This window comes from Phascolarctos cinereus, unplaced genomic scaffold (assembly GCF_003287225.1).
Source record: "Phascolarctos cinereus isolate Bilbo 61053 unplaced genomic scaffold, phaCin_HiC Scaffold_1;HRSCAF=81, whole genome shotgun sequence".
NCBI classification, from domain to species: Eukaryota; Metazoa; Chordata; class Mammalia; order Diprotodontia; family Phascolarctidae; genus Phascolarctos; species Phascolarctos cinereus.
The window spans coordinates 293,563,622-293,583,470 of NW_027555514.1; the positions used below are offsets into that span (position 1 = coordinate 293,563,622).

Here is a 19,849-nt window from a genome sequence, read left to right on the forward strand (position 1 = left end):
TGAGCTTCGGCTCGCTCCAGCTTTTAGCCCCAGGGCAGACGGCACTTAGGCAGAATAAAAGTAGAGCCGGCAGCTCAAAACCCCAAACAGGAGCTTTTAAAATGTCATTTTCTTGGAAAAGGAAAGAAAAGCATCGAGCATGCCTGACACCCTCGGGTTCGGCTTTGGTTCTTGCTTCACATGAAGTGAGCTCCCCAGGCCCGGCGGCTCTCACGCCCCCTCAGAGCACGTCTCAAACTCCTCTCTCCAAGCAGCAAGGCTCCGGAGATTTCCAACCAATCCTGGCTTCCTGGGGAAGTTGCGGCGAAATTCCAGCAACACAAAGGAGAGCCTGCCCTCTGTACCCCCCTCCCCGCCCTCACCCCAGGCCTATCCTTGCTCACCTGCCAGCTCTGCCTCCTGGATTCCCTGGCTTCTTTCAAGTCCCACCGGCAGCCTTTCCCAAACCCTCGACCCCAGTGCCGTCCCTCTATCAAGCATCTCCAATCCATCCCGTATACATTTTGTTTACACACGCTCATTTGCATGTTTTGCTCACTAGACTGTGAGCTCCCTGAGGGCAGAGACTGTCTTTTACCTTTCTTGACATCGTCAGCACAAAGCCTGGCACACAGAAAGCACTTAATAACTGTTTATTGACTGACTCCTGACTGAGCCACTGAATGGGCAAACCGCCCAGCCTCTGGCTGCCCTGTATTCAAAGTTTAGGTAGGTTTTTTTCCCCCCTTTCAGCTGGTGGAAAACAATTCATCTTCTAGACTAGGCTACTCAGGGAGATAAATGTTGTACAGGCTCCAACAAGGGCCCCTTTGACCCCAGGGGCCATCGAGGCCAGGCATGACACTGGCCTTTAGGTGGGAACACAGCTTTGTGAGCCTCATCAGAGAGGAGGAGGGGGAAGGGAGAGGGGAAAGGAGGAGGGAAAAGAAAGGGGAGGGGAGGAAGAGGAGGAGAAAGGAAGCAGGAAGGAGAAACAGGTGAGCAGTGAAGAAAGTGGTGGAGAGGAGAAAGTGAAGAGGAGAAAGGGAAGGAGGAAGGGGAAAAGTAGAAGAGGACTGGGAGGAGAGGAGGGCAGAACAGGGCTAGCAGAGGAGGGGTCCAAGGTCTCCGCGCTCCTAGCACTCCCCAGGGCGTCCCAGGGGGCCTTGCCTAGCCGGACGCCCCAGCAAAGCGCCGGAGGGAAGGACAGCGGAGCCAGGCGGCTTCCCCCCGCAGCTCTGCCCTAGCCCATTTCGGCTTCTGGCCTCAGCTCATTCGCACCCTAGTCTTCGACGCCAGGGAAGGGAGAAAGGAGACTGGCAAGCTGCGTGGGGCACCAACTCCCAGCCCGGCGCCTTCTCTACTAGTTCAGTAGAGAAGGGCCGCAGGGTTTATTAGCCACTTGGTCCCAGCCCCGCCCCATAAACTGCCCAGGCGCTGGTGACTTCGCTTCGGGCGGGTCTGGGACTGTAGCTTACTCCCCTAGAGAGGGCTTCCCCCAGCCTACTACTCGGCTCTTCCACATGGGGGCAGTATGGTGCAGACATTGTGTTCCAAGTGCGCTTCCAGTTGTAACTTGGTATTCCAAAATTGCTTCTAATGGTAACATTGGCTGATCTAAGGCCCTTCCAGTTGTAACATTGTGCGTTCTCAGGTCCTTCCCAGTTGTAACTTTCTGTCCTAAGGTTCCATCCAGATCTGCCCCAGCTCTGACATTCTAGTTTATTCTAAGATCTCTTCCAGACCATGGGATTTCGTTGAACCTATAAGGGAAACTGAACACTCTCCCGTCTCCCTTCAATTTCCAGGTGAACCAAGTGGATTAGGAGTTAGGAGAGCCTGGACTGAAGTCTTGACTCCAGCCATCAGTAAATGTCCTTCCAGCGCAGCTCGCCCCTCGCTCCCTGTCTCGCTACTGCCCTATCCGTTCCCCTGCCCCTGAGACGTGATCGGCCGACACTATCAAGGCCCCTCTTCCCTGACAACAGAGAGCTTTGCCGCCTAGCCCCAGCAGCGGCCGGCGGGTCCCTTCTTCCCGTCTCCTCCCGCCCAGCCCCGCCCCGGGCCTGGCCAGCCCGGGCCCTGCCTCTCTCAAGTTGCCGGGCACAGTAGCAGGGGACAGGGTGGGCTGGTGTGGGGGGGGGGGCGGGGGAAGGCTCTCCGCCCCTTCCCTCCCCGGCTGGGGCCGCTTTTAGAGACCTCAGGTTTCCATAGCGATCTGAACAACCCGTACCTCTCAATCACTCTCCCCCGGGGCCGGCTCTAGGAACAATACTTCAGGGGCCGAGGGCAGGGAGCTGGGAGGAGCCGAGGGCGGGGTGGAGGTGGGGAGGGGGTTGTACCAGACAGGGTGGGAGGGGAGAGGAGGGGGGTTGTGGCAGAGAGGCCCAGGAAGACACTGAGGGGCTCGGGAGAGCAGGTCACTGGGCCGCCCACTCTGAGTCCCCTGGAGAGAGGAACACCGGGGTCCCAGCTAGTGCCACAGGTCCCCGCTGGCTGAGTGAGGCCGGGGGAGGTCGAGTAGGGTCTGCCTTTGCCCGCCTCGCCCCGCCCCGCCCCGCCCCGCCCCGTCCTTCCCCGCCCAGCTCCACTCCGGGCCCCGAGGGCTCGGTCGACCGGGCTTCCCACGCTAGCTGGCTAGGTCGCTTGGCTGCTTGCTCGCCTGGGCTGGGCCATGTGAGCCTGAGAGCCCGAGCCCAAGAGGAAGATTTGGGCCCAGAGACACAGAGAGTCCGAAGGCTCGGTTCCTGGCTCACTGCGGCCGCTCCCCGGCTCTCCCGCTGCCCTCCCCGCCGCCCGCTCCCTCCCTCTCTGCCGCCCCACAGCGCTGTCTCCTGCTTTCCCTGGCTGGGCAGCTCCGGTACCTTCTCTTCTCCTCCCACCTTCGCCAGCCGGGACCAGGATCGGACGCCCACTGTGGGGCCCCGGCCGCGGCTCTCTCGCCTTCCCGGGGGAGGCACCCAGAAGCCATCTTGGAAGCAACTTGGAGACAAGTTTTGGTTGGCACGGCAGGAGCAGCGGGGCCGGGAAGAGCCTGCCGCCCGCGCCTGGGCCCCGGCGGGCTGGGAGCGGAGCCCTGGGTCCCCGCCTCCCCGCGCCGCCGGGGTCGGCCGCATGAGGAGCCTGGAGGGCGGCCACGGCGGGTGCATGGATTGGGGCTCCCGGCCATGGCGCCGCGGCCTCAGCCGCCGGGGCCCGAGAGGCTCCTGCGTTCCCTCCTCCTGCTCGGAGGCAGCGCCCTGCTTGTCCTGGTCCTGCTGCCCGAGACCTCGGCCTCCGAGGGGCTGCCAGCGTACCCCGAGGCAGCCGCCACCCGTGGCCCCTGGCTGAAGGACCTGGCTCTGGGCCCTGCCTGGAGATACGCGCTGAACTGGGAGCGCACGGCCCCCGGACTGCGGCCGCTGCTGAAGCTGACCTCCGACGGGCGGCTGCGGCTGGGTGGGTGGGGGCGAAGGCTGTGGCTGCCGGGACTGAGGCAGCCAGCGCGGGACTGTGAGCTGCCCCTGCACGTGGACATCGCGTCCCGCCGTTCCCCGACGGTGCTGGCTGTGGCCCTGGCAGTGGCTGTGCGGGGCCGGGACTGCTCCCGCAGCCAGCGTACTAGAGGCTCCATCGCCACAGCCGCAGGGGAACCAGAGCGCATCCCAGACCTGGCAGCCCGCACGGTCCTGGGAGCCGGCCTGGGCCCTGCCTCCCCCACGTCTACCGCTGTGTGCTTCCCGGACCCCAAGGGAGGAGGGCGCGGCCCCGCGGAGCTGCGGGCAGCCCTGGAGGCCCTGACCAGCTTCCCCACCTGCAGGTGCGCTGAAAGCTTCATCACGGGTGGGGAGGATGGTAGCAGCCGAGGCTGCAGCAGCCGCCCCGCCTTCCCTTTCCAGCCCATCTGCCTGGAGCCCGGGGCCACGGCCCGTGTGCGCCTGGTGTGTGCTCCCCGGTCAGGCCCAGGCTCAAGCCCATGGCTGCTCCTGCTCCTGCGAAGGGGCCCCGAGCTCCTGCTGGAGCTGACTCTGGAGGCGTCAGGGACATTTCCTGCGGGGGCCAGGAGGGCCAGGAGAGGAGCGACCCGAGGCACCAGCCCTCAGTTCCAGCTCCCCAGCTACCAGGTGTCTGTGCCTGAGAACGAGCCAGCCGGCACTCCTGTGATTGAACTCCGGGCCCAGGACCCAGACGAGGGCGATGCTGGCCGTCTGACCTACCAGATGGAGGCACTGTTTGACGAGCGCTCCAATGGTTACTTCCACATCGAGCCAGACACGGGGGCAGTTACCACCAGCCGGCCCCTGGATCGGGAGACCAAAGACACACACGTCTTGAAAGTGACAGCAATGGACCATGGGTCCCCTCAGCGTTCAGGAGCCACCTACCTAACAGTGACTGTGAGTGATACCAATGATCACAGTCCTGTCTTTGAGCAGGTCGAGTACAGGGAGACTGTCCGGGAGAACCTGGAGGTGGGCTATGAGGTGTTGACCATCCGAGCCACTGACGGCGATGCCCCATCCAACGCCAATATGCGTTACCGACTACTGGAGGGCGCTGACGGGGCCTTTGAGATTGACCCCCGCACTGGAGTGGTCAGGACTCGCTCTGCGGTAGACCGAGAGGAAGTGGCAGAGTACCAGCTTTTGGTGGAGGCCAATGACCAGGGCCGCAATCCCGGTCCTCGGAGCGCCACCGCCACGGTTCGCATCCTGGTGGAGGATGAGAATGACAACTACCCCCAGTTCAGTGAGAAGCGCTACGTAGTCCAGGTGCCAGAAGATGTGGCTGTCAACACTGCCATCCTTCGAGTCCAGGCCACTGACCAGGACCAGGGCCAGAATGCAGCCTTACACTATAGCATTGTCAGCGGCAATCTGAAGGGCCAGTTCTACCTGCACTCCCTGAGTGGGGGTCTGGATGTCATCAACCCCCTGGACTACGAGGCCATCCGGGAGTACACCCTGCGCATCAAGGCCCAGGATGGGGGCCGGCCCCCCCTCATCAACTCCTCGGGCCTGGTGAACGTCCAGGTGCTGGACGTCAATGACAATGCCCCCATCTTCGTGAGCAGTCCCTTCCAGGCCGCGGTGCTGGAGAACGTGCCGCTGGGACACTCTGTTCTGCACATCCAGGCTGTGGATGCAGACTCTGGGGAGAACTCCCGCCTGCACTATCGCCTGGTGGATGTGGCATGGGGGCAGGCACCACAGCGGCTGAAGATCCTTCTGCCTGGAAGGACTTCCCCTTTCAGATCCACAATAGCTCTGGCTGGATCACGGTGTGTGCAGAGCTGGACCGGGAGAAGGTGGAGCATTACCGCTTTGGGGTGGAGGCTGTGGACCACGGCTCCCCCGTCATGAGCTCCTCAGCCAGCGTGGCCATCACAGTCCTGGATGTGAATGACAATGACCCCGTGTTTACCCAGCCCATCTATGAGCTGCGCTTGAATGAGGATGCGGCGGTGGGCAGCAGCGTCCTGACCCTACGGGCCCGTGACCGGGACGCCAACAGCGTCATCACCTACCAGCTGACCAGTGGCAACACCCGAAACCGCTTCGCCCTGAGCAGCCAGAGTGGTGGGGGGCTCATCACCCTGGCCCTGCCCCTGGATTATAAACAGGAGAGGCAGTACGTCCTGGGGGTGACAGCCTCTGATGGCACCCGCTCCCACACCGCCCAGGTCTTTATCAACGTCACCGACGCCAACACTCACCGGCCCGTGTTCCAGAGCTCCCACTACACTGTGAGTGTCCGCGAGGACAAGCCTGTGGGCACCTCCATCGCCACCATCAGCGCCACAGATGAGGACACAGGAGAGAATGCCCGCATCACTTACATCCTGGAGGACCCGGTGCCCCAGTTCCAAATTCATCCAGACACTGGAACCATCATCACCCTGATGGAACTGGACTACGAGGACCAGGCAGCTTACACCTTGGCCATCACCGCCAGAGACAATGGCATCCCACAGAAATCAGACACGACCTCCCTGGAGATCCTCATCCTGGACGCCAACGACAACGCGCCTCACTTCCTGCGAGACCTCTACCAGGGCTCTGTCTTTGAGGATGCGCCTCCCTCAACCAGTGTCCTGCAGGTGTCCGCCACGGACCGAGACTCCGGTCCCAACGGCCGCCTCCTGTACACCTTCCAGGGAGGCGAAGATGGCGATGGTGACTTCTACATCGAGCCCACCTCTGGGGTGATCCGCACCCAGCGCCGGCTGGATCGGGAGAACGTGGCTGTGTACAATCTTCGGGCCCTGGCTGTGGACAGGGGCAGCCCGGCCCCGCTCAGCGCCTCCGTGGAGATCCAGGTGACGGTTCTGGACATTAATGACAACCCACCAGTGTTTGACCGGGACGAGTTGGAGCTGTTTGTGGAGGAGAACAGCCCAGTGGGCTCGGTGGTGGCGAGGATCCGGGCCACTGACCCCGATGAGGGCCCCAATGCCCAGATCATGTACCAGATCGTGGAGGGCAACGTGCCTGAGGTGTTCCAGCTGGACCTGCTGAGTGGGGACCTGCGGGCCCTGGCAGAGCTGGACTTTGAGCGCCGGCGGGAGTACACACTGGTGGTCCAGGCCACCTCGGCGCCGCTGGTCAGTCGTGCTACCGTGTACGTCCGCCTTGTGGACCAGAACGACAACCCCCCGGTGCTTCCGGACTTCCAGGTGCTCTTCAACAACTACGTGACCAACAAGTCCAACAGCTTCCCCGCCGGAGTGATCGGCCGCATCCCGGCCCATGACCCTGACCTTTCCGACAGCCTCAACTATACCTTCTTGCAAGGCAATGAGCTCAGCCTTCTCCTGCTCAACCCAGACACTGGGGAGCTGCAGCTCAGCCGAGATCTGGACAACAACCGACCGCTGGAGGCACTCATGGAGGTGTCTGTGTCAGGTAAGAATTGGGGCCAGCCCGGCGGGAGGGAGAGGCAGGGCTCCCCCACGAGGAGATGGGCGGGCCTGCTATGGCTGGTAGCCGCTGAGGCCTGGGCCAGTGGATTCCCTAGGATGGGGACTGTGGCGTCACCAGAGGCAGCTATGCTGCTGCCGGCCTGCCTGGGGGAGGCTGGGCCGGCCCAGAGCGTGGGGAGAGGGGTCCTGCCTGTGGAGGCCGAAGACTTGGCTGGGCCTCCCAGCTCCATTCCTGGCTGTGTCAGCCTGGGTCAGTCACCTGAGAGCATTCAGGGTCGGAGGGTCCTAGGTGTGGCCAGCCATCCTCCTCTGTAAACTGGGCTTCTTCCTGCCGGGATTGTTTCTGAGAAGGTCTTTGGCCTATCTGAGAGCCTGACATAAGTGTGAGCTGTTCTTGTTCGTGAGAAATACTGAAGGATGGGCGTTTGAGATCGCTTAGCCCGGCATGCTTCTCAGGGGCTCTTGCTACTCACTCCCTGTGTGTGTGACCTTGGCTCAGTCATCGGTCTTCCCTGGACTTTGGAGGAGGCTTAAAAACAGAGCTGCTGGAGTGCCTTTTGGCCCCAAGTCATTGTGTCAATAAGCCAGCCCTTGTTAATAACAAATACTTCAAAGCCCAAATTGATCAACATCATGATTATTTTTAAAAAGGATAATTTGGATTTCTTTAGAATCTGAATCCATTAACCCACTCTGTGACAGGCACTGTGCAAAGTTGTGGGTAGTGGCAGCAGAATTATTCCCACTTTTAGATGAGGAAACAGGCTTGTGTTATCAGAAGTCAGGATCGGAACCCAAGGCCTGCTGGGCCCAAGTCTTGCTTCCTTTCCCTCTCTTCGGGAGCATTTCCCAGCTGCCATCCAGGCCTGGGATTGATACTTTGTGCTTGGAGATCCTTAGTTGTGAGGCACATGGCTGGGTCTGTCCTCAAAGATCACAGGTCTCCTTTCTAGAGCCAGGTGCTAATTATGGAAAGGTACAGCCTTGTAGAGGAGAGGGGTGAGTCTGGAGCTCCCTCAGGCCCAGCTGGCTACCTCCCTCAAGTGCGAAGATCAGAGTGAGCATCCCAGCTCCCACACTGACTGACTCTCAATCGATGAGTCAACCAACAAGCATTTATTAACCACCTGCTGTTTGTGCTATGCTAGCCAGCACAGCAGTTCTGGCCCTCAGGGAAGTTATTCTCTCCTTTCTAACGGTGTGGCCTTCTCTGAGCCTCAGTTTTCCCATCTGCAAAATGGGAATAATGATCCTGGCTGGTGGGAGGAAGCTCTTGTGTAAAGAGTGAATGGGAATGATAGTTATTAGAAGAACAGTCCTGTGGCTTGGTCAAGGGCACTTCACACTCAGCAGAACATTTCTCATCCATTAATTATCTCATTTGATGAGTTACGGCAAAGATCATCATTATGCCCATTCTGCAGGTGAGGAAATTGAGGCTTAGAGTGGTAAAATAACTTCATATGGGTCCCCTAGCTAATTAATGGTAAGGTAGTAGAACCCGTTCACCTTTCCCTAACATCAGTGCACTCCAAGGGAGAAGGAAAACCCCCAGTGATTGCAGATGCTTCAGAGGAATGGGGGGAGGTGGGGGAGAGCTGAGATGGTGTAAAGTGGGAAAGGGTGTAGGGTTTGGACCTGAGATCAAATCCTGCCTGTGCTGCTTGTTGGCTGGGTGACTGTGGTTGAGACCCTGCTCCTCTTTCCAAGACTCACTTGGCTTCTGTTTGGGTAAAGTGAACTAGTTGTGATAGTTCATCTGTAATCCTTAATCCCACCAGACCATGCCTAGAGAGCCTCTAGCAGCAGAGCCAGGGCCCCAGGGAAGATCGGGCAGGGAGAGTGAAGTGGGTCTGTGCTGGGTGCTGTTCGAGGCCGTGGCTGCCCATCCAAGCAGTGACCGAAGCTGGCTGTCTCCTAGCTGAGATGGAGGGGGAAAGACCCAGAACACCGACCACCGAATGGCCAAGCTGGGAAGCTTAGAACACACAACGCTGGGTGTCAGAGCTGAGAGGGGCCTCGAAACAGAATCAGGGTCACTAGAACATAAGTGTGAGGTGATGCTGGTTTGGTGAAATAGGCCAACTTTATTTTTAAATGAAATTAATTTTTATTTTTAGTTCTAAATTCCTGCCCTCCCCCATCCCTGAGAAGGTTGAGAAAACCAAAACCCAGAACACAGTCTGCAGTCTGTGTTGGCCATAGTAAGTCAACTTTTAAGGAAGAGAAGCATGACAGGGTGTTAGAGATGGAAAGGCTATGAAGTTACAGATGAGGAAGCTGAGGCTACACGACTGACTTGCCCAGATGCCTGAGCTCAGCTCTGAAGCCTAGACTGGCCTGGAGGGAATCCTGCCCTTCACTAGGCCCCCAGGGACAAAGCACCTGCCCCAGGAAGCAGAGAATTAATTGTGCTAATTAGCTCCTTCCTTGCTCGGTTCACTTTGTTTACACCTCTGGCTGTGCTTCTTTATATAGTAACTGGGGAGTGGAGGATTTCATGGGGAATGCTCTGGGTGTCCCCTCGAGCCCTCAGTGCCACATTCACACACACACACACACACACACACACACACACACACAGTGATTCACTGACAGGTATCATGCTGCAGGCTGGGGAGGCAGTGCCTGGAGGTGGGCTTTGCAACAAGCCAGTCACCCATGGGAGTAGTGAGCATCGAGCACAGTCGTGTGGCCAATGGGGAGGCCTTCACAGGTGGCCTAGTCCAAGATTCTCAAACTTTTTGGCCTCAGGACACCCTTGCACTCTTAACAATTATTGAGGATTCCCAAGTTTGTGTGGGTTATATCTACTGAGACACATTAGAAATTATAACAGCATTATTGTGAAAGTAGTTTTCACTTGGAGGACCCTCAGAAAGGGTCTCAGAGGCTCCTTGGAGTCCCCAGACCACACCTGGAGAGCCGTTGGCAGTCCAATGTTATGCCCATTTTACAGATGAGGTAAGTCAGAACCAGAGTCACAGAGCTAGTGACAGTCAGAACTAGACTCAGGATTTCCTGCCTGGGGGGGATCCCCCTCACAGAAATCTTGAATGGAGAGGACATGGCTTCTTGTTGGGGACATTGGAGAGATGATTTATGTTTTTAGGTGGGCATCTGACTAGGTGGTCTGGGATCCCCTTCTACTTATTGATTCTCTGATCCCAGGTCTGAAGGTCTGTATTCCCACAGCACCAATCTGCCTGTGCCTAATGTCTGATGCCTTAGAAGTTTTGAAAGCTGAAGGGGCTTTCCAACATAGAATTGAAGATAGCCCCCAAGGCCACCCTTTACTCAGAGGTTTCTATCAAAGTGCTATTTGTGCTTTGTGCCTTGAGTCAGAGAGATGGGATTCTGCCTTCTACTAGCAGAGTGACCTTGGGTAAATACCCTCCCCTCTCAGACTCTCAGTTTATTCATCTGTAGAGTGAGAAAGTCCACTGGGCTTCTGTGAAGTTTAATGAAGAGAACACATACTTTCCACCCCATAGCATAGATGTGTCAGCTCTGATTATTGGTGTGTTCCCAGAGCTTTTCTCTGCTTCCCTCCTTTACTTTGTCATACCTGCTCTTATTTGGGATGGAGAAGGGACCTCAGGGGACCTACCTCAGGGGATCTCAAAGCCTCTCTCGTTAAGGTATTTGTTCTCAAACAAAAACCACACAGTCTAGGGAAGTCTAGCACTTGTAATGACTGTACCTAAGTGTGGGGTGTTTAGTTACAAAGGACTTTCTGCACATTCTCTCACAGTCCCTCCCCATATGCCCCTGAGGGAGGGAGTGAGTAGAAAGCTTATTATCCATATTTTATAGTTAAGGAAATCACGGCCCAGAAAGCAGAAGTGATTTGCCCAGGGTGGCCCAGTTAAAAAATCGTCAGAATTTGGATTCCTGATGCCAAAGTCGGGCCTCTGTCTGCTCGGCCACGTGTGCTGCCTCAGACTCTCAAATCCCGACCCTTGGATCATTGAACTGGAGATTTCTGGCTGGATGGGACCTCAGGGCCCACCTAGTCCTCAGTTTTACAGAGGAGAAAACTAAAGGCCAGGGAACCTTCCTGGGGTCCCGCAGTTAGAAAAAAGCAGAGTGCAGGCCTGCAAGGCTGTGATTCCTTCCCACCGGCTGGCTGAGTCCATCTCAAATGCCATTTTGTCGTGGAGGGGTATGATGCACCTTGACTTAAAGTCAGCAGTGGGCCATCCTAGATGACCTCAGAGCTCTTGACTTTCAGACCCTACAGGTCTGATGCCAGGCTTGCCCTCTCCCTCGGGGACCAGGTCCTGATGACTGCCTTGATGCTGCTGTTCAATTTTGTTTTGAAAGTCTGATATTTTACATTACAGTCATTTCCTGACATATCACTGCACCTTCGGACCCCATGAGCCCTCCCTCCCACCGAGGCCACAGGGGTTTGAGTGTGTATGTGGCGTTCTGCCTCGGTAGACCCTCTTCTCTTCACTAGAAGAGGGAGGAGTGTTTCCTCATCTCTTTCTCAGGACCAAGACCAAGATTGGTCTTTCCAGTTCCTCCGAATACTTGCCTCGGCTGTTTAAGAGGCTGAAAGGAAGGGGCGTGGCTGATCGGCATTTGCTGCCTTGGACAGGCCACCCCACTGGTGAGAGGGGCCACTTTCTTCAGAAAGGAGCTTGGCTATTGTTTTCAGTTCTCAGTATAGAGCCGACATTCCTCAGCTTCAGGGAGCCATCCCTGTTTGCACTGAGAACGCCGGAGCAGGTCGGGAAATCTGAGTCGAACCAGTTGAGGAAAGCTTGTTAGCGACAGATTGGGTGTGATCCCAGCCTGGCCATGGCCGTGGCCCTGGCAGGCAGGGAGTCTTGGCAGCAGAGGCGGGTTGTTGGTGGTTTGCTTCGTGGTGGCCGAGCTCCATGGAACCCAGCAGGGGAGGCTTACCGTCCCTGCCAGCCTAGCAGATTTGGACAGAGGTAGATGCTATCAGACACGCAGAGCGCATGGAAAAAATCTACACGTTTCTTGTTGGAAAGACTCGATTCCTTGTTGTCCATGGCCCCAGGGGAATTTTTAAAAACTTCTTATTTATCCTTGGCACATAACTGGAGTCCAAAGGTTCAAAGGAAAAGCGTTAGGTAGTGAATGTCTGTTGGAAAAACACAATACAACCGAACAGTATATAGTAGAAGAACTCCAGTTTTGGAGTCAGGATCTAGGTTTGAATCCTGTTTCTGATACTTGAATGAATTCGTGAGTGAGTGAATAAAGCATTTATTAGTTTTGCTCATGAAGTGCAAAGCCCTGGGCTTTGGGCTACAAATGGCCCAGTAAGACAGTCTCTGCCCTCAAGGAGCTCCTGTTCTAGTGGAGGAAGGTGTTAGCTTCCTGTTCATATGGAAAGGTCCCACTGTCCTTAGTGGGGAGCAGCAAAGCCGAAGGGGCTTCAAAGGTCACGTCCACTGATGGAAACTCATCCATTCTGATGCTGAATCATCGGACAGGGCTGAGGACTTTGGTGAGAAGAGTGATTTACTATCTGTGTGGCCTTCAGGAAGACATGGGCCTCAGTTTACTCGTCTGTAAAATGAAGAGTTTATACTCAGCGGTCTCTAAGATCCAGCTCTACATCTATGCTAATTGAGTTGGATTTTACAGTGTAAACTTTTTACAAGAGAGCCACAAAAGGGTGAAAGAGGGCAGCCATTTAATCCTAGGAAACAATGCAGGTCAAAAGCATGGCGTCCAGAGAGCACTGGGACGGCCAGGGAGAGAGCTGTTCATTTGGTTTGGAGTATCTCGAGCTGAGGCTGGCAGGGGTGGGGACAGGGCTGGGTCTGGAGGCTGGCTAGAGGAGCTCGAATTATTCTGCTGGCAATAGGAACCAGAGCAGTAGATAGAGGGACAAGGCACTTTCCTGGGGGCCGAAAACTTAGGAAGGATGTGTGAACGCCGGGGCAGAAGAGCAACGCCAGGCTTCTACACTGGCTCAGAAACTCCTCAAGATCATTACAGCTTCCTGCTGCCCTTCTCCCTCCCCGCTGCTTTGTCCCAGGCTTCCCCCTTTCTCTGCCCCTCAGGGAAGTTAGAACCTCACCCTCACCTAGACAGCCTTGTAGCTGTTTTGTGGGTGCCCCTGGCAAAATTCCTGCTGCTCTGGAGCATGACACATCCTCCAGGCAAAAAAATGGCTGACCAATGCTCCTGATCAACAAGATTTGGAGAGTACTGCTCTAGAAAAGGACACTTTGTTCTCCAGTCTGCTCTGTTAAACCCTTTTAAAATCTCTTCTTTGTGCCAGGCCCTGTGTTTGGTTCTGGGGATCCGAAAATGAAAAATCCCTTCCCAGTCTCCCAGCTTCACCTGGGCAGCTTGGAAGGGCTGGAGGGGATTTACCCGTGCACCATGCACAGGGCCAGGAACTAGCAGGTCCTCAGGAAGTGCCAAGCTCTTTCCCCCAAACAGTGGAAATTTAATCAACTTTTAATTATTCAGTTAAAAACATGTTATTGTAAGCGGGAGGAATACATGGCTGAGGGGAAAACAGTCCAACCTAGGGGAAGAAAGAGCCGGTTTTATCATTCCTGATTTTGCCAAAACAGATTAAATAGGTGTTGACGTGTTCCGAAGGCCGATGGGGGCAGGGCAGTGGCGGGTGGGGGAGGGAATTCGATGCCTGACTTTTTCCTCTGACTTTGCTTGCTCAGCCCCGTGATGGCTGCCTATCTCTGGCTATCTAAACTAAATAGTGAGTGGTTTGGTTCTGCACTGCAGGCTCACTCCAATCAAATTATTTACTATGTTAGCATTGGGAGATAAGGGCTTGGGCAAGGCCTATCTGCTTTGTTTTGCCACAGACACTGTGCTCAAGCATCATTTTCTTTTCTTTTCTTTGTAATTGTATTTTATTTTTTCTGATTACACATAAAGACAAATTGTAACATTCATTTGAAAATTTTGAGTTCCAAATGTTCGCCTTCCCTCAATTACCTCTCTCCTCCCTAAGACAGGAAGCAATTTGATATAGGTTATATATGTGCAATCACGTAAAACATATTTTCATATTAGTCATGTTATGAAAGAAGAAACAGACCAAAAGGAAAAAAATGAGAAAAAAATAAAGTAAAAAATGTTTGCTTCGATCTACATTCAGAATCCATTGGTTCTTTCTCTGAATGTGAATAGCAATTTTCCTTATGAGACTTTAGAATTGTCTTGGATCATTGTGTTGCTGAGAATAGCTAAGTCCTTCATAGTTGATCATGGTATTCTCCTGGTTGCACTCACTTCACTCTGCATCAGTTCATATAAATCTTCCCAGGTTTTTCTGAGAACATCTTGCTCATCATTTCTTACAGCACAGTAGTATTCCATCACAATCATACACCATAACTTGTTCAGCCATTCCCCAATGGATGGGCCGTCCCCTCATTTTCCGTTTTTTTTTGGCACCAAAAAAAGAATGGCTAGAAACATTTTTGCACATGCAGGTCCTTTCCCCTTATTTACGATTTCTTTGGGACACAGACTTGGTAGTGTATTGCTGGATCACAGGGTATCAAGCATCATTTTCATCATTTTGCTGGTTAAGTGCTCTTGCTTGACAGCTCCAAGCCAACATTCCATAGAGGCAGCAGGCAGCCCTGGGCATTTGTTTATGAACTGTGTAAGTCTGGGCTAGTCATTTACTCTCTCTTATGCTCAGTTCCCTCCCCTATAAAATGAAGGACTGGAGGAGGTGGTCTCCTAGGTCTCTTCCAATTCTCTATTTCATGATCTAGTTTATAAGAGTAAAAAGACTTCTTTCTCATGTGGTGCTTCTGGGGTGCAATAGCCCAGTTGATGAAGGCTGAAATAGGTGCTAGAGAATCAAGGTGGGAGACCCTGTGAAAGGAGAGAAAGGGAAAAATGCAAGAGATAGTATGGAAGTAGAATGGGCAGGTTTTGTCATCTTGGGGAGAGGGGAAGGGGGAGAGTTGGGTATGTCTCTGGGGCTCTGAACTTATGTAATAGAAATGGTGATGGTGCCCTCAACAGAAACTGAGGTGTTTAGAAAAAGAGTGGGGAAAGCTAGTGATTCTGTTTGGGGCAGGTCGTCTTTGAGAAATCTAGGAACATGCATTTTGAAATGTCCAGTAGATAGTTGGAGATGTGAGAGGAGACCTCAGGAACGAGGCTGGTCTATAGATCTGGGAATCATTTGCATAGAGATGGGAGTTGGTGAAGTCACTGGGAGAGAGTGTAGAGAGAAAAGAGAAGGGTCAGGTCAGAGCCTTAAGGGACACTCTCAGTTAGTGGGTGCCCTGTGGAAGAGGAACCAGTGAAAAGGAATGAGAAGAAGCAGTCAGAAGGGCGGGAGCAGAGGGTGATGTCATGAAAACCTAGAGAGGAGGGATATGCAAGAAGGAAGGTGATCAGCACAAAGACTGCAGAGAGGTTGAGGGAGATGTTGGATTTGGTGAGTAAGAGATCTCTGGTAACTTTGCCAAGAGCAGAAGGCTGAGGAGTAAGGGAGGGAAAAGCAGTGGAAGAAGGGGTGTTGCCAGGAGAGGAGAGAGAAAGAGAGAGAGAGAGAGAGAGAGAGAGAGAGAGAGAGAGAGAGAGAGAGAGAGAGAGAGAGAGGAGAAGAGGGAGAGAGAGGAGAAGAGCTGGGAAAAACAGAGTAGTGGGGTGAACATTTGGAGGGAGACTTGGGTAGGGTTGTCAGCCACAGAGACAAGCAGGAGAGGGAGGGAGGGAGAGAGAGAGAGTAGAGAATGAGTGAAAAAGGGAGAGTGAGAAAGAAGAGGAGTGACACAGAGAGAGAGAGAGAGAGAGAGAGGAGAAGAGGGACAGAGAGAGTTACAAAGAAGAGATGAGTCTGGGACAAGTGGATGGAGGAGGTGAGAAGGGATGGGATTGGGTGAAGGGCACCAGGAGGGGAGGTGCTTGTGTTTTCAAGTTTTTAATTATATTTCTTGTTATATTTGGGGCCAGAAACATCATTCCCTTTTTTGTGGTCGTTTGGAAAGGCCTTTTTATTGCCTTTGATTCTCTGCCTTTGACTGTGTTGTTTTAGAGAATCTCTTAAAAGAGTAAGATTTGAAGCATGAATTTGGCTGGCACCAGGAATCTCCAAGTGTAAGGGGAGATGAGAGCTGCTGGAGGGTGTGTAGAGCTTACAACTTGGTTCTCAGCACTCAGAGTCATTTGGGGGTGAGGGTATAACCCAAAATATTTGTGTATTAATCTAATGACAGGTTGCTTTGGGACAGATTTCCCAATGCTCTGAGATAGACTCATCAACCCACAGCATAGAGTAAGTGCTTAATCACTATTGATTTGAATCCTGACCCCAACTTCCATTTCTCTGGGCTTTCATGATCACAAAGCACCCTCCCCTCCTCTGTTTTCTAGATGAGGAAGCCCGATTTCAGAGAGGAGAAGGGCCTTACCCGGAGTCACAGCCCCCCCCCAAAAAAGTCAGTTGTCAAAAAAAATGACAGCTCTTTACATTGCTCCCTCATGCTTCCTGGTGGGGGGGGCAGGCTCCCTACTGTGTGTCATTTGTATTACTTAGATACAGGGCAGGCAGGTGTTTATGCCTGAGAATAAGCAGGGGGCAGGAGTATGGTATATTATAGCTGAGAGACAGAGCTGTGCCTCCCTGAGCCATGGAAAATTCTGAGGCATAATTGAATGTTTCCCCCAGTTAACACTGGAGAGAGGATGGAAAATCCTGGAGGTTATTACCCATGCATGGGGATTTCCTTTCTATTGGCTCAGTGTTGTTATGGGTCAGGGGTGTGTGTGTTGGGTGCATCTGTGATCTTTGGGAAAGGAAGGCTGTTTCCTCCATCGGTCCCATAAATATCAGCCAGACAGCCAGACAATAAACACCACTAACAGTGAGCCAGGCACTGTGCTAACTGGGGAGGGTACAAAGAAAGGCCGAGGGACCTACATGACACACCCAGTTTCAGTGGAAAGAAGTCTCCCGGGGGGAGGGAGAACTTTCAGGCGGAGCTGGGCGATGCAGCCTAAGGGGGCCCTTCCTCCTCTCCTAGGAGTAGTCAGTCATCCTCTCCATCCTAAACTTACCTTGGATTTCATTGTCTCTGTCCCTGCCAAGCTGTGATGAGAATAAGTGCAGTGGCCGGTGTGTGCTGATCATGGGAGTCAGGGAGACCAGATCCAAGGTCCAGACTGGCTGTGGAGGAGCTGGTGACTGGATGAGTCTCAGGCCCACAGACTTAGGTCTGGAATGAGTCTAAGAGGTCATCTGGGCCAGACTTCTTTTACTGGATGGGAAACTGATATCCCCTGGTAAGGCCCCTCCCAGCCCTGACATCCCCTGTCCTCAGGCCCTTCCCAGCTCTGACATCCCCAGTTCTCAGGCCCCTAGCCAGGTCTGTCAGCACTTCTATGTTTTAAATTCCTTTCCAGCTCTGAAAGCCTCTATTCTAGGTTCCTTCCCAATTTAGTAATTATTGTTCTGTTTCCTCCAACGCCTGCACAGTGTCCCATCACCCCGTTAATGCCCCAGAAAACCCCTCAGCACCCAGATTCTCAGACTTCAAATCCAGGATCCTTTCCACTGTACCAAATGGGGAGACTGAGGCCCAGAGAGGTAGGGATTGAAGGAGGAAGGAAATTCAGTTAAAATGAGATGGATCATGCTGAAATACCAAGAGGCGTGTCCTCAAAGTAAAGGCAGGTATCAACCCCAGACTGTAGGATTCAGAGCTGGCAGGAACCTTAGAGGTCAAGTCCAGCCTCTGCAAGGTACAGATGGGGAAACACGTGTGCATGTATGTGGGTGTAGGTATTCACACGTGTGAATATGGACACATATCTAACCAGTCATCCATTCATCTATGTCTGTCTTTCTGTCATTAATCTATTATCTATCATCTATATCTAACCTCTTTCCTCTCTCTTTTCCTCCATCTTCCTCTCTTTCTGTCTCTTTCTCTCTCTCTCCCCTCCCCTCCTCTCCCCCCCTCTTTCTCTCTCGCTCCTCCCCTCCCCTCCTCTCTCCCTTCTCATTCTCTCTCTCTCTCCCTCTCCCTGTGTCTGTCTCTCTTTTTCTGTCTCTCTCCCCTCCCCTCCTCTCCCCCTCTCTTTTTCTCTCGCTCCTCCCCTCCCCTCCTCTCTCCCTTCTCATCTCCTCTCTCCCTGTCTGTCTGTCTCTGTCTCTCTCTTTCTCTCTCTCTCCCCTCCCCTCCTCTCCCCCCTCTCTTTTTCTCTCGCTCCTCCCCTCCTCTCCTCTCTCCCTTCTCAGTCTCTCTCTCTCTCCCTCTCTCTCTGTCTGTCTCTGTCTCTCTTTTTCTCTCTCTCTTCCCTCCCCTCCTCTCCCCCCCTCCTTTTCTCTCCGTCCTCTCTCCCTTCTCATTCTCTCTCTGTCTGTCTGTCTGTGTCTGTCTCTGTCTCTCTCTGACTCTCTCTATCTCTCGCTCCTGTTTCTGTCCCCAGGGCTTAAAGGCACAGAGCCTAGCTCAGAGTAAGTTGACCGACTGAGTGACTGCTGCCCTTGAGTGCTGACTTTTGTCTGGAAGCCTTACTTTGCTGGCACTAGAAACTGGCTTTGGCTGACTGGAGACAGGCCTTAAGTAATCTCTCCATCTAAGTGAAGTTCTCAGCTTCCCTAAGACAGCTCATCTGGCTAAGACATCCCCAACCCTCCCCCACCCCACTCCTGCTGAAGCAGCTTCTCTCAGGACTGGCCTGGAGACTCAGCCAGGTGTAAGTAGGAGCCTGTGGGCGGGAAAGGGAAAGGAAAGGGGATAGAGAGAAGCAGTGAAATCACTAGACTGGACTCTCCTTCCTTATGTGGAAATTCCCCTGGCTGCATCTCAGCTGTCCTGGGGACCCTCGGGTCGCTGCCTTCTCCTTGGGATGTGTCCTTTCCCCAGAGCTGTTCTTGTCCTACCTGAGTGGGAGAAGTCCCTGTGAGTCAGGAGCGACCAGGGGTTTTCTGGGGCATTCACGGGCTGATGGGACACTGTGCAGGCGTTGGAGGAAACAGAACAATAATTACTAAATTGGGAAGGAGCCTAGAATAGAGGCTTTCAGAACTGGAAAGGAATTTAAAACATAGAAGTGCTGACAGACCTGGCTAGGGGCCTGAGAACTGGGGATGTCAGAGCTGGGAGGGGCCTGAGGACAGGGGATGTCAGGGCTGGGGGGGGTGCCTGAGGACAGGGAATGTCAGGGCTGGGAGAGGCCTGAGGACAGGGGATGTCAGGGCTGGGGGGGGCCTGAGAACTGGGGATGTCAGAGCTGGGAGGGGCCTGAGGACAGGGGATGTCAGGGCTGGGGGGAGGGCCTGAGGACAGGGGATGTCAGGGCTGGTGGGGGGGCTGAGAACAGGGGATGTCAGGACTGGGGGGGGCCTGAGGACAGGGGATGTCAGAGCTGGGAGGGGCCTGAGGACAGGGGATGTCAGAGCTGGGAGGGGCCTGAGGACAGGGGATGTCAGGGCTGGGGGGGGGTGCCTGAGGACAGGGGATGTCAGGGCTGGGAGAGGCCTGAGGACAGGGGATGTCAGGGCTGGGGGGGCCTGAGAACTGGGGATGTCAGAGCTGGGAGGGGCCTGAGGACAGGGGATGTCAGGGCTGGGGGGGGTGCCTGAGGACAGGGGATGTCAGGGCTGGTGGGGGGGCTGAGAACAGGGGATGTCAGGACTGGGGGGGGCCTGAGGACAGGGGATGTCAGTGCTGGTGGGGGGCTGAGAACAGGGGATGTCAGGACTGGGGGGGGCCTGAGGACAGGGGATGTCAGTGCTGGGAGAGGCCTCAGACAACTCGCACTTCAGCCTCTCAGGACAGAGGAGGAAGCAGCACTTTTCCAAGGTCATGTGGGTAATTTGAGTCGGAGCTGAGATCCACGCCTAGCACTGTTCATACAAAGCCAGCCATGTTTTCCTTTTCTGCCCCCTAAGGGCAGCCTCTGAGTCCTTCCTCAGCTTAGGGCACTGGGATGGTTTCTGTGGGCTGGCTGGGGCAGATGGTGGTCCCT

General features: G+C 54.4%; 1 protein-coding gene across 1 annotated transcript in view; it reads left to right on the forward strand.

Annotated features, from left to right (window-relative positions):
* The first annotated feature begins 2,549 nt into the window (after positions 1-2,549).
* Positions 2,550-19,849, forward strand: part of CELSR1 (cadherin EGF LAG seven-pass G-type receptor 1) — a 155,116-nt gene continuing 137,816 nt past the window's right edge. The window contains 2 exon segments of the mRNA XM_020977381.2: positions 2,550-5,151; positions 5,154-6,863. Of these exon segments, the coding sequence (XP_020833040.1) occupies positions 3,147-5,151; positions 5,154-6,863 (3,715 nt within the window). The 5' untranslated portion in view covers positions 2,550-3,146.